The sequence below is a fragment of the Salmo salar genome, chromosome ssa16 (assembly GCF_905237065.1).
Source record: "Salmo salar chromosome ssa16, Ssal_v3.1, whole genome shotgun sequence".
In the NCBI taxonomy this organism is placed as follows: domain Eukaryota; kingdom Metazoa; phylum Chordata; class Actinopteri; order Salmoniformes; family Salmonidae; genus Salmo; species Salmo salar.
In genome coordinates, this window is record NC_059457.1 from 63,488,789 (window position 1) to 63,501,712 (window position 12,924).

Consider the following 12,924-nt stretch of genomic DNA (forward strand, 5'->3'; position numbering starts at 1 on the left):
CCAAGGTAGTCAATGCGCCAAGCTATGAAGTGTTTTCTGATGCACACACGCTCAAATGTGCACGCGGTCAGAGTCTCAAATCGGAACTCCAAACATATAATAAACGATCCATATCCGCAAGATCCATGGTTGCGACTCAAAGAAATATTTGGAAGAATGTGTCTGGGCGGTTTTGTGTCAAGGTCCAATGAAAATGTAAAACTTTGAATGCACATTTTTGAATGCGATAGGACTCACTCATATTTGGACCTGTGTAGGCCATAACGCAGTCGACACTGCCAATACAGTACAGCATTACCAACCTGAGAGAAAGTGCATTGGAGATCCTGTAATTGCCAGACCTCAGATGCTGCTTCCCAGTAGAGCCATTCTTTGTCAAGCAAATCTTATTACTGCCATTGAACAGGGAGGTCTTTAGTGGTCAACATGTTTGTCCTACCTGCCCCTGACTACTGAGCCAAGACATACTTAGCATTGGCAGGTCTGGGGTTTGCATTGTACACAATAACCCTAGTCAAAGTCTATAGGAGTGCGCACAGAAAGCTGTGGTGTAGTCATGGAGGTGAAAAGCTCTAAACTTTGCAGATAGAAAATGAATAAAGCCAACAAATCTGACAGACAACCATTTAATGTTCTACACAACACGTTTCTATCTGAATGTTCCATAACACTATACCCTCCTGAACAGGCCCCATGTTCTTGGAAGGCGGAGAGCGGCGGAGAACTGGACTTTGATTTGTTTAAGAGAGAGACATCGGATTGGATAGTGTCAGTCGGTCGGTGGGTGATGTAGGAGTGTTTCTGGTGGGGACAGAATCTCTCAGAACACAGAGCGGAGCACTCGGTGAGAGGAAAACACACAGCCTCTGTACTCACCACTAGTAGACCTCAGATCACAGCGCATTATGTCTAATCCAAAGGAAGGCTAGACGGTTGGCCCATCATTTCGGCACAAAAACCTCAGATTCGCCAACGTCAATATATAACATGGCATTGGCATGACTCATCCATGTTATGTCATTCCCAGAGTGTCTTTGATAGTCAACTGTTCAGGGAGAGTAGTATTCCTTCCTCAGAGAGAGAAGCATTCTCTGTGACAGCAGCAGCCTGCAAGGTGAAATTGTAAGCGGTATTATAATCCTGCCTTAGCTCTGCCGTGATGCATTAGGGTTACCATGCACAGGGAGGCAGCGGCGTCATTGTCCCGTGTGGCATCACTGAAACCTTAGCCCTCTGTCCATTGTCGGCAGTCGTCTGTCCTAGGTCGGGCGTGATGCGATCGATGACAAAGATTAAGAAGACAAAGAGATGGGCCATTCTGAGGCAGAAAAGGGCTTTTCTGTCCGCACTTACGGCCGGCAGCGTCTCAAAATCAACAGCCTACTCACTACAAATCACACAGAAGGCCCAACTTGCGGCCAATGCCAAAAGCAACATCCACACCTTTCAAAGGCAGCCAGCTAGGTGGAGACGAGAAGAGAGCCAGACAGATCTCAGGAGCCCGGCACCTGGCCTTTCATCCTCTTTACATCCCACCCCCCCTCACCTCCTCCATCTACCAGCATGATTGCAATTCAGCAGAGGGACAGCTAACGAGCTACGCCAACACTCAGAGGAAAACACTGCTTAGTGATTGGCTGCATCAACAGGCAGACAATTGTCCACACCAAGGCCGTTCTGAGTCTGGCTGAATCAATCTGAATCAATCCTCTCCCGCTGAGCCAAATCCAGATTGAGCCATCCTTGTGCTGTTAAGAGCCTCTGTGATCCTCTGTGATCCTCTGTGTCTCTAGCCCAGCTGAGCTGAATGGTGGCAGCCAGACAGTGTAGTGGATGTGCCAGGTATCAGAAGCTCAGACCAGGAGAGTGATAGCCTTTCCCTTAGAACTCACATCAAGTGGCTCTGGACGGAGAGGAGACCCAGGCAGCTATTTAGGCCCACCTGATAAGGACCTCTCAGATTCACTTCTTAAAAGGTGACCTGCTAGAGTTCAAGTGACAACAGATGGAAACTATCCTGCTAGCTAAATCTGGCATACTTACTGAAATGTTGTGGAATGTGAATTGTCCCTGTCAAATAAATGTAATTTAAAACAGTGAAATGCTCTGATGCTCTCACATTTGAGCCCAGCAAGCCCCCTAATGTAACATGGAGTAAGAAGATGTTCAGAGCTTACAGAAGCAAATATACTGAACACAAATATAAACGCAACATGTAAAGTGTTGGTCCTATGTTTCATAAGCTGAAAAAAACAATGTCTCAAGTTTTGAGGTAGAGTGCAATTGGTATGCTGACTGCAGGAATGTCCACCAGAGTTATTGCCAGAGAACTGAATGTTCATTTCTCGACCATAAGCCGTCTCCAACGTCATATCGGAGAATATGTCAGTACGTCCAACCAGCCTCACAACCGCAGACCACGTGTAACCACACCAAGCCCAGGACCTCCACATCCAGCTTCTTCACCTGCGGGATCGTCTGATAGATTAGATCAGTATAGATTAGAAGATATAGTAATAATATAGGACAACAGAAGTAGTTATGCTATGCTTCTCCACCAACAGGGGTAAAAAATGGCAGATTGACATCCACACTAAAGACAAGCATTTGTGAAAACTAGGCCTAAATACCATTGTCATAGTATAGAATCCTGGTAATGAAACTCAAAAGTTATTAATGCCATGTGGCTTTTCTACTTCAGCTTATTGGAAATTGTTCTTATAACAAAACAAACAAGAAGGTTGACAGAATGTATTGTGTGGGTTTTATCTGCAGGTAATGTTATTTGTCACAGAATAATGTTAGGGTCTGGAGGAGGCTTGTGCAGCAGTCTGCAAACCACCAAAAGTCCTGAGCAGTGCTGTGCTCCCAAACAAGGAAAACATTAGGAAATGTAGACATTAGGAAGGGTAGACTCTAGATAGAGGACTGATATGCAGAAGTAGACTAATATCTAACAGAGACCCCAACTGGCTAAGAATAGTCATCAAATGAGGGATGCAAAAATCGCCACTACACCATAAAACATACAAAGATAAAACCGTGTGTAAATAAGTCCACAAAAGGACAGTGAAGCCCTGTTCTCATTAACACTTCCTTATTTCACCCACAACCCCATAAAATAGACAAAAACAAAACTGACCTGGAATAAAGAACAGAGTTAGGCCTACACAATACAATGTGTAACTTAAATAGTGACACCCCAACATACCTCGCATGAACTTCCTTATCTGACCTCAAATTTGCTCATAACTGCAAGGAAGCAGAGTGGCCACCGCAGACCCTCCCTGGTCACATGACCTGACATCTTTCAGATGCTTTTAAGGGTCCTCCTCCACCAACAGTCTGAGATGCCTATGGCTCCATGAGTTAGGCCCTTCAATTGCAGAGTAGGTCTCGAATCCAAACTGTGCCAGTGCCAGCAAAAGCAGATAAGCCTAACAAGTGTTTATTTCGTTTTTATTTAGTCCACATGGGGGAAGCATTGTCAAAGACCTTCGTCCCAAACCCAAACAGCTGCTAATGGGTGGTGGGGGGGCTCTCTCAGAGTCGAGAGCAGTTAGGAAGGGACTAGGCGTTGCCCTCTGAGTTCCGACTGTGTGACTGGTTGTGGTGACTCAGCCACATCCATACACAGCTGTGAGGTGGGTCAGGCACTGGCCAGACGTGACATGTTTGCTTGCTCCCTGCTCATCTGGGCTGTAGCTTTAGTGAAGAGAGGTATTCGGAGATACTGACCTACCCACTAAGGATGTGCTACCCCCAATGGAGATTGTCATGGTAGCGCATTTTGTCAGATGGAAACGTGTTTGCTCTTAAATCAAAAACAGAGGGATAGCTTTTCAATGTGCTCATTTTAAAGCCATCTAGCTGCGACAATCAAATTCGGGAGATAAAGATGTTTACTTCATGATTATACCAAAATGTGCATATTTACAGTGATTAAAGCAACATATTTTGTCTAGGCAGTACATTAGCGGTAGTTAGGTCTGATAGTCAGAACAGAGGCCTCTGTCCATGGCTGAGCAGGGCGCAAACAGTGTGGCAGCAGGGAAAGGGGAGGGGGGGGGCGCTACACCTCTTCCTGGGGCCCTGGGTGCTCCACCTTGATAGCTAGCAGCCTCTCAGAAGACATGCGTGAACCCATCACTGTCCAGATCCTATCTGGGTAATTGCCTTCCGAGCCCCACATGGCCCAGGGGAAAGCAGCAAATGGGTTGGCAGGGCTGTCTGCCACACAGGACAGAGGAAGAGTGGTGTTTCAGGGACGACTCAGACCACACGGCCAAATGATACGCGTGTCTATTTACAGGTTAGAAGTCAAGACAACCGGTATAGTCTCTTTCCTTTGACTAGTCCAAAGCCAGAGAATTTCATTGGTTGACAAAGGGTGGGACTGAGATATCAGTGCACTGTTAATGTGGTATGGGAGATAACCTCCATCTTGTTATCGCTGTTGCACAGGAAGTGGCGGTTGCTGCATTACAGAAGGACCACAATGTCCTGACCGACACAGCTAGCAGGGAACTGTCACTGATACTGAAGCAAGATGGAGGCCGGATTCTTTTTTTGTTTTAAATACAAAATTATCCTAACACACAAAGGAGGCCGAGTTGAACATTCTTTCTTTTGTTTAAGAAACATTCTGAAGCCTGAACGGAATGGGCCTAGCTCTCTCAAGAGTAAAACGCTCACTTTGTAACTCAATCGTCATAATCTAATTCCGACCATATTCAGTCGCCACACAAAGTCCCCATTGAAACCTCTAAATAATTCACAAACTACTGAGAGCCAATCCCAGGGCCCACCCGAGCAAACAAACACTCAGTATTTCCCAGCCGGCAAACATGTCATTTTAAAACTGAAAGAAAAATAAATGAAGGCTAATAAAAAGGGGCCGGCCGCATGTGTGAATGAGAGGCCTTATTTAAGTTAAGTTCAAGGCCGCGGCCTATAAGAGAGTTTTCTATGTTCTCGCAGAAAAGGTATGCGAAAACAGAAAGGTTTTCTATGGGTTTGAATATTGGAGCATTCAACTGCTTACAGTAGGTTAAAGGACAGAGAGGTAACTAGGGTGAATAGAGCCATTTCAATTTTTATTTTTTAAATGTTTTATTTCACCTTTATTTAACCAGGTATGCAAGTTGAGAACAAGTTCTCATTTACAACTGCGACCTGGTCAGTGCAGGCTCAGAGCACAGCTTTATTCTTACCAGCATAAATAACACTATTCACCTAAGCTCACATCAGATTCACTGGAGAGCTGAGTGTCTGTTAGTTTGTTTTTGAATATTTTCTTTCAATTTGTGTCCAGACCTATAAAACCAGGTGAGCTCCTAACTAACTTAATTGGTCAATCAAGTACAAGGGAGGAGCGAAAATCCGCAGACACTCAGCACCTCCAGGGACTGAGCTTGACACCCCTGCTATAGGCCTATGTATGTCTTGTTATTTTGACATGTTCCAGAACTAGGACTGGGGATTTTCAAGGTGCAATGTCTTGTTTTGAATGTCTTCAATAAAATAAGATTTAGCCATCTTCAAAGGGGGGGGGGTAGTAAGCTAGTGAGGGAGAGCGTGAGCCTCACCTGCCACGTTGACCTTCTCTGCATTGGAGGCGCTGGGCGTGACCGTGCTGGTGCCGTTGGTCAGGTTAGCCCCCGTGCCGTTGTAGATGTTCTCCACCTTGGACTCCAGCTTGCCCAGCCGTACCATGATATTGTCCAGGAGCACCGCCAGGGTCTTCTTCAGATCTGGAGGAGGGAACATAGTATAGTATGAAGCATAGGTACCTTATCTCAGTGTTTTCTATATTTTCCTATCATTTTAATTGATCTCATGAATAGTCATTTTCAAATCTCAGGTTGACTTCTTGAAGGACAGGGAGGAAATTACAGCATAGTGATATAATGCCAGTGAGTATCTCTCCACACTCACCCCCAGAGAAAATGCTTTTCTATTTTCGTCTTCATAACTAGGCTAATCAATATAGTGTGAGTAATCTGAGTATGCCTTGCATACTGAGACGGCACGTTCTTATTGGCCTTCCTCTGAAAAATGAAAAACAAGGAGAGGATCATCTTATTTCAGCGACCCCAATAAATCATTGGATTTCATGCTGTCCGTTAAGGGACTCTTTTAAATGTTTAACTGAGCTGGCGGGTATCTTTGAGAATGACCTTGCTGCTTCATTTAGGTCTGTGCATTTCTATGGGCATCTCCTGACTCCGGTAGCTAGCCAAAAGGTGGGATGGACGATGGGATTGAAAAAAGTAAGCTGACATTCACAATAGTTGTGCCCCAATAATGTCTCCTTCCTGAAGTGTGCCCTCGTTCACTACTTCCCACAAATCTAATAGCATTGGATTGATTGGTGGAGCCATGGGCAAGTGGGAGTTCCCACCATGTTTCTTATACCACTCGTTTCAAATCGGTGAAGGGTAGTGAACAAATGCATATTTTGGGAGCAAGGAGAGATAATTGGGACATAGCCCAGTAGCTAGCCAATAAGAAGTGGGATGGGATAGAAAGGACACAGTGAGCTGATATTCACAATGACATCATCTCTGTTTGTTTCAGTAGCATTTCAGGAAATGGTATGCAAGGCTTGGCATTTCGGTGCGAAGGCCTAATGGTGTTTATCTGATATTTACCATCCAGCAGCCATGAGGACATTGAGTGGCTTCAATTCCATTTGTTATAACTATCAGAGTTTTTAAATTTTTATTATTTACATATCATTGTTTATGGTGTTGTAAGATCTCACGGTTGATCAATGTTCACTTGTAAATGCAACACAAATTTTGGCATCGGTTTCAATTTTATTAGTTTGCATATAACTCTGATTTAAAAAATCGTTTATTGGTATGACCTAAGATCTTGTCACAAAACAGTTGATCAATTTTGACTAGTAGCTACCGAGAAAATTAAATATGACATGACCCTTCTGCCCCTGAAATGTTTTCCTTTCCTGCCGCCGCCCCAAGAATATTCCAGAATGTCATCAACCTCATTAACATTCCATGAGGCGGTGGAGCTGTGAAGACAGCAATCGCACCCCGTCTGTCACACGTCAGAGCGGCGATTGCGGTGCAATTTCTCTGGCCGCGCGTCGCATTTGATATGTCACTCCCTATCGTGCCAGAAAGAGGGCGTGGAGGGAAACAGGCCTGTGTGCGCTGCCGTGGTCAGGGAGAGGGAAGGGGAGGAGAGTAGGCGTGAGGGAGAGAGGGAGGCTGCAGCGTTTTGTCTGCTCTGCACGGCTGCGCGGGGCGGAGATAAGCAGATGCCGGGAGGGAGCGTCGCTGTGTCAGACAAGGAAGAAATCAACTGAAAGCTGGACTACGTCCCAAATGCCACCCTATTCCCTATATAGTGCAGTACTTTTGACCAGGGCCCATACGACTCTGGTGAAAAGCAGTGCTCTGTCGGAAATAGAGTGGAGCTGCCACTGCATCAGGCTGAACATAATTACACACACTAGATTGTGCCCTCGGGAAACACATTTCCCTGAGCAGAAACCGCCCGGCCTGACCTCCATCAACACAGACAGAGAGAAATGAGCACAAGAGAAAGAAACACACTGCCACCCAGTCCAAACAAACTGCCAACCAGTCCAAACACACTGCCCATTCCATCCATCTCTCCCCAACCTGGACAAGGTAGAGTAGGCCATCTCCCCACATGGCTGATCTGTGTGTGTAGCTAATTAAATGTTTTACAGGTCGCAGCCAATTGAGTCTCAGAAATAAACATTCCTCGGCATGTTTGCAAAGGAGTGCCCAAAGCACGATGAGGTTTATGTTAACAAATGAAATATTCGGTCTTTCCGACAGGCACGGAACATTGAAATTAATTAAGCCAGCTTAAAACAAAGGGAAATGTAAATGCATAGCTCAGGCTGGAGTGCGGACAGTCTGCATTCAAGTGGCAAAGTAGTGTATACAGCAGGTGTGAAAACAGGCTTGCTAAATCCATGGGATAGGCTTACTGTAAGAAAAGCAAAGTACAATTCACAGCATCAAAACCAATCCGAACTGGGTATTCGGCCAAACTGTGGTAAAAATACTACTATTACATAGATACGTTGATTTACGAAGACAGTGGTGGTAGTAGTATGTTACTTATCCAAGTTCTTTGGTTCAGATCATTTCCTAGACACCCACCTTTATTAAAAGCTACTGTTACAGAACTGAATTAACATAAGGTTGTGATAGTTGTTTTATAGTCCCCAACTCCCCATTCATCGTTACCACCTGTCTGCTAAAGAAATAAATGACTTGACTCGGTCTTCATTCCCAAAGCAAAACAAACCAATACATTTCAAAATGAAACATGAGAGTTGAAATATGCATGCGAAAGCCTGACACGTTCATTCTCCACAGAGGCACCCATAGGGAGGGAGCAAAGCTTACATTGCAGTCACAGCGCTTTACAGATACCAACTGTGTTAGTTGAGTCACGTCTTCACTCATGTCCACAGCAAATGTCTACATGAGTCAATACATGGTACGTGATGAGCATGGAGACAAACTGTGACTATGTCCTAAAATGGCTCCCTATTTCCTAAATAGTGCACTACTTTTGACCAGGGTCGATAGGATTCTGGTCAAATGTAGTGCACTATTAAGGAAATAAGGTGCTCATTATTTCAGTGACCCTCACAGTCAGCCAAGTGTCATCTTTCAAGAGACAGACCCACAAAAAACAATAATTGCAGCCTAAACATACTGAGCGAGTAGGCTAAAACAGACAATAGCAGACCAAGCAAACTAAGAGAGCCGCTATCTGTTAATAAATAATATTCAAATTCAGACTAATTTGTGAGGTTGTAAAATGGGGAACCATCCCAGATCTTTAATAAACTTGGTTCAGTTAACAAAGTAGGCCAACATCAAGTTTTAAAAAAAGTATAGGCCTATTTCCCCCCTAAAGGCACAATCAGCAATTTCAACAGCCTGACCCTGTCACTTTGTTTGGTAAACAGAGATGGGGCTTGGTAAATGTAACCACTGAAATGATGGGAGCTCCATAAAATAAACATGATTGTTTTAAACATACTGTACAGTATTTTGAAACTATGCAAAAAAAATTATATTAAAGACTCAAATGAAAGCAATACTTCCAAAGAAAATATATTATATTGGAGACAATGCACAAAATTACTTTCCCATCATTTTCTGATTATGTGGTGTACAAATCCAGAGATGTATTTACTTCGAGTCGGACTGACAGATGGGGGAGACTAATCCATATTTCTATGCAGCTGTGTGCTCGCTCTTGGCCTAGTGATATTACACAGTATCACATCACAGTCCACATGCACAAATCCCACAACACTGATGTGAGCTGATGGCAGATGTAAGAAATGCATGCATCTTGTAATTATAGTGACCTTACATATACTATATTACCATTGCCAAGTAACCACATGTGATGTAATGTTTTTAGAATCTCTAGGAACTCTACTTACCATACATGGAGTGAAATGTGTCCCTCACTATCAAGTAAACGGCTGAACTATTTGTCTGTTAAGTAGAGTTCCTAGGGATTATAAATATGCTATTTTTGGGGTGAAGCCAGCTATACTGTGTTATGGTTCTTTTTGTGGCCACCCACCAGATCGATGCACAACTCAGGGAGTCCAACCAATACACACACTTCTGATGTTGTGTCCCAAAGCTACGTTCAGTTATGCAGTTAGTGCAGCTTCCTTATAATTCAACCTTCATTCCCGTCTGTTACAGAAGGCTTCTCTCGCTCTCTCTCTTATTTATTTAACTTGTATTTTAAAAGGGGAGTCATGGTGAGATCATGGTCTCTTTCACAGATGTGCCCTGTATACACATCGATATACACAAAAAAAGCTAAACATAATCATTGAAAACAAAATACATTCTTCAGTAAAAAGGTCCTCAGCCTTTTGAAATTGCCCAAGAGGCACCAATTCATCCAATTTTAGAGAGCCTTGGAGATCATTCCACAAGTAAGGTGCAAAAAAACTAAAAGCTGATTGATCCAACTCAGTGGAGTTAGTTGATCCAACTCAGTGGAGTTAGTTGATCCAACTCAGTGGAGTTAGTTGATCCAACTCAGTGGAGTTAGTTGATCCAACTCAGTGGAGTTAGTTGATCCAACTCAGTGGAGTTAGTTGATCCAACTCAGTGGAGTTAGTTGATCCAACTCAGTGGAGTTAGTTGATCCAACTCAGTGGAGTTAGTTGATCCAACTCAGTGGAGTTAGTTGATCCAACTCAGTGGAGTTAGTTGATCCAACTCAGTGGAGATGGAAGGGATCTCTAGAGTTAGCCCTCCCTGAGACCAGGTCTGATATCTCGTACATCTGTAAGTTAACAATGAAGTAAGGTATGGTGGAAGTTTACGCAGGAGGGCTTTAGAAACAAAACAAGTAAAATCCATCGATCTACGAGACTTCAAAGAGGGCCAGCCTACGGTACATTTTGATAGAGAATGCAGAGATGTGTACTGAACCTATCACCTGTAATAAAAGCGTAGTGCACTATGATAGACTGTGTCCAACAGCTTCAATAGAGTAGCAGCTGCGTTCAGATATACAATAACGCCGTAGTCTATAACCGGTATGAATGGCGACTAAATAATGCGTTTTCTGCTATTTAATGAAAGGCCTTTAATGACCTATTCCTATAAAATAAGCTCCTTCCAATTCTTAATTTCTTAACTTACTCATCAACATGCTTTATGAAAGATGGGTTTTCATCAAACCAGATATTTATAAACCTAATAAACTCTTCTCACAAAAGGAAAGCGTGGAAACAGGTTAGCTGGAATATGGTTTAGTTCAGCGCTTCTCTCTCTTCAGTCCAAATTCCCATCTACTCAAACTAATAAACAATGTTCAATGCACCACATAAACCACCAGACCAATTCAGTCTTGATACAATATTTAATTAATGTGCACTCAGATTTTATGGGTAATTTACTGAGAGCAGAGAGGAAGTCATAATTCCCCTTAAATGCATTAATGTCATATTGAGACGAATCCTAGATCTGCAGAGGGAGTACAAATACTGTAGCATGAAGCAAATTTGTCTCCTTACTACTTTTATTTAATCAAAAGCATAAAAAAGCTAGAACTTATAATTACATTTCTATGGCAGAGAGTAGAGGTCGACCGATTATGATTTTTCAACACCGATACCGATTATTGGATGACCAAAAAATACGCTACCGATTAATCGGCCGATTTTTATACAATGTATTTGTAATAATGACAATTACAATACTGAATGAACAATTATTTTAACTTAATATAATACATCAATAAAATCAATTTAGCCTCAAATAAATAATGAAACATGTTCAATTTGGTTTAAATAATGCAAAAACAAAGTGTTGGAGAAGAAAGTAAAAGTGCAATATGTGCCATGTAAGAAAGCTAACGTTTAAGTGCCTTGCTCAGGACATGGGAACATATGAAAGCTGGTGGTTCCTTTTAACATGAGTCTTCAATATTCCCAGGTAAGAAGTTTTCGGTTGTAGTTATTATAGGAATTATAGGACTATTTCTCTCTATACGATTTGTATTTCATATACCTTTGACTATTGGATGTTCTTATAGGCACTTTAGTATTGCCAGTGTAACAGTATAGCTTCCGTCCCTAACCTCACTCCTACCTGGGCTCGAACCAGGAACACATCGACAACAGCCACCCTCAAAGCAGCGTTACCCATGCAGAGCAAGGGGAACAACTACTCCAAGTCTCAGAGCGAGTGACATTTGAAACACTATTAGCGCGCACCCCGCTAACTAGCTAGCCATTTCACATCGGTTACACCAGCCTAATCTTGGGAGTTGATAGGCTTGAAGTCATAAACAGCGCAATGCTTAAAGCATTGCGAAGAGCTGCTGGCAAAACGCACGAAAGTGCTGTTTGAATGAATGCTTACAAGCCTGCTGCTGCCTACCACCGCTCAGTCAGACTGCTCTATCAAATAATAGACTTAATTATAATATAATAAACACACAGAAATACGAGCCTTTGGTCATTAATATGGTCGAATCCGGAAACTATCATCTCGAAAACAAAATGTTTTTTCTTTCAGTGAAATATGGAACCGTTCCGTATTTTATCTAACGGGTGGCAACCCTAAGTCTAAATATTCCTGTTACATTGCACAACCTTCAATGTTATGTCATAATTACGTAAAATTCTGGCAAATTAGTTCGCAACGAGCCAGGCAGCCCAAACTGTTGCATATACCCTGACTCTGCGTGCAATGAACGCAAGAGAAATGACACAATTTCATGTTAGCAGGCAATATTAACTAAATATGCAGGTTTAAAAATATATACTTGTGTATTGATTTTAAAGAAAGGCATTGATGTTTATGGTTAGGTACATTGGTGCAACGACAATGCTTTTTTCGCAAATGCGCTTGTTAAATCATCACCCATTTGTCGAAGTAGGCTGTGATTCAATGAGAAATTAACAGGCACCGCATCGATTATATGCAACGCAGGACACGTTAGATAAACTAGTAATATCATCAACCATGTGTAGTTAACTAGTGATTATGTTAAGACTGATAGTTTTTATAAGTTTAATGCAAGCTAGCAACTTACCTTGGCTTCTTGCTGCCCTCGTGTAACAGGTAGTCAGCCTGCCATGCAGGCTCCTCGTGGAGTGCAATGTAAGGCAGGTGGTTAGAGCGTTGGACTAGTAACCGGAAGGTTGCAAAAACGAATCCCCCCTGAACAAGGCAGTTAACCCCCGTTCCTAGGCCGCCATTGAAAATAAGAATGTGTTCTTAATCTGACTTGCCTAGTTAAATAAAGGTGTGAAAAAATAAATAAATAAAATAAATGGCAAAATCGGTGGCCAAAAATACCGATTACCGATTGTTATGAAAACTTGAACTCGGCCCTAATTAAATCGGCCATTCC

General features: G+C 42.8%; 1 protein-coding gene across 1 annotated transcript in view; it reads right to left on the reverse strand.

Annotated features, from left to right (window-relative positions):
• LOC106574313 (alpha-1,6-mannosylglycoprotein 6-beta-N-acetylglucosaminyltransferase A) overlaps window positions 1-12,924 on the reverse strand; it is a 117,833-nt gene that overhangs the window by 79,711 nt on the left and 25,198 nt on the right. The window contains exon 3 of the mRNA XM_014150150.2: window positions 5,589-5,753. Coding sequence (XP_014005625.1) covers window positions 5,589-5,753 — 165 coding nt within the window. The remainder of the gene's footprint in view (window positions 1-5,588; window positions 5,754-12,924) is intronic.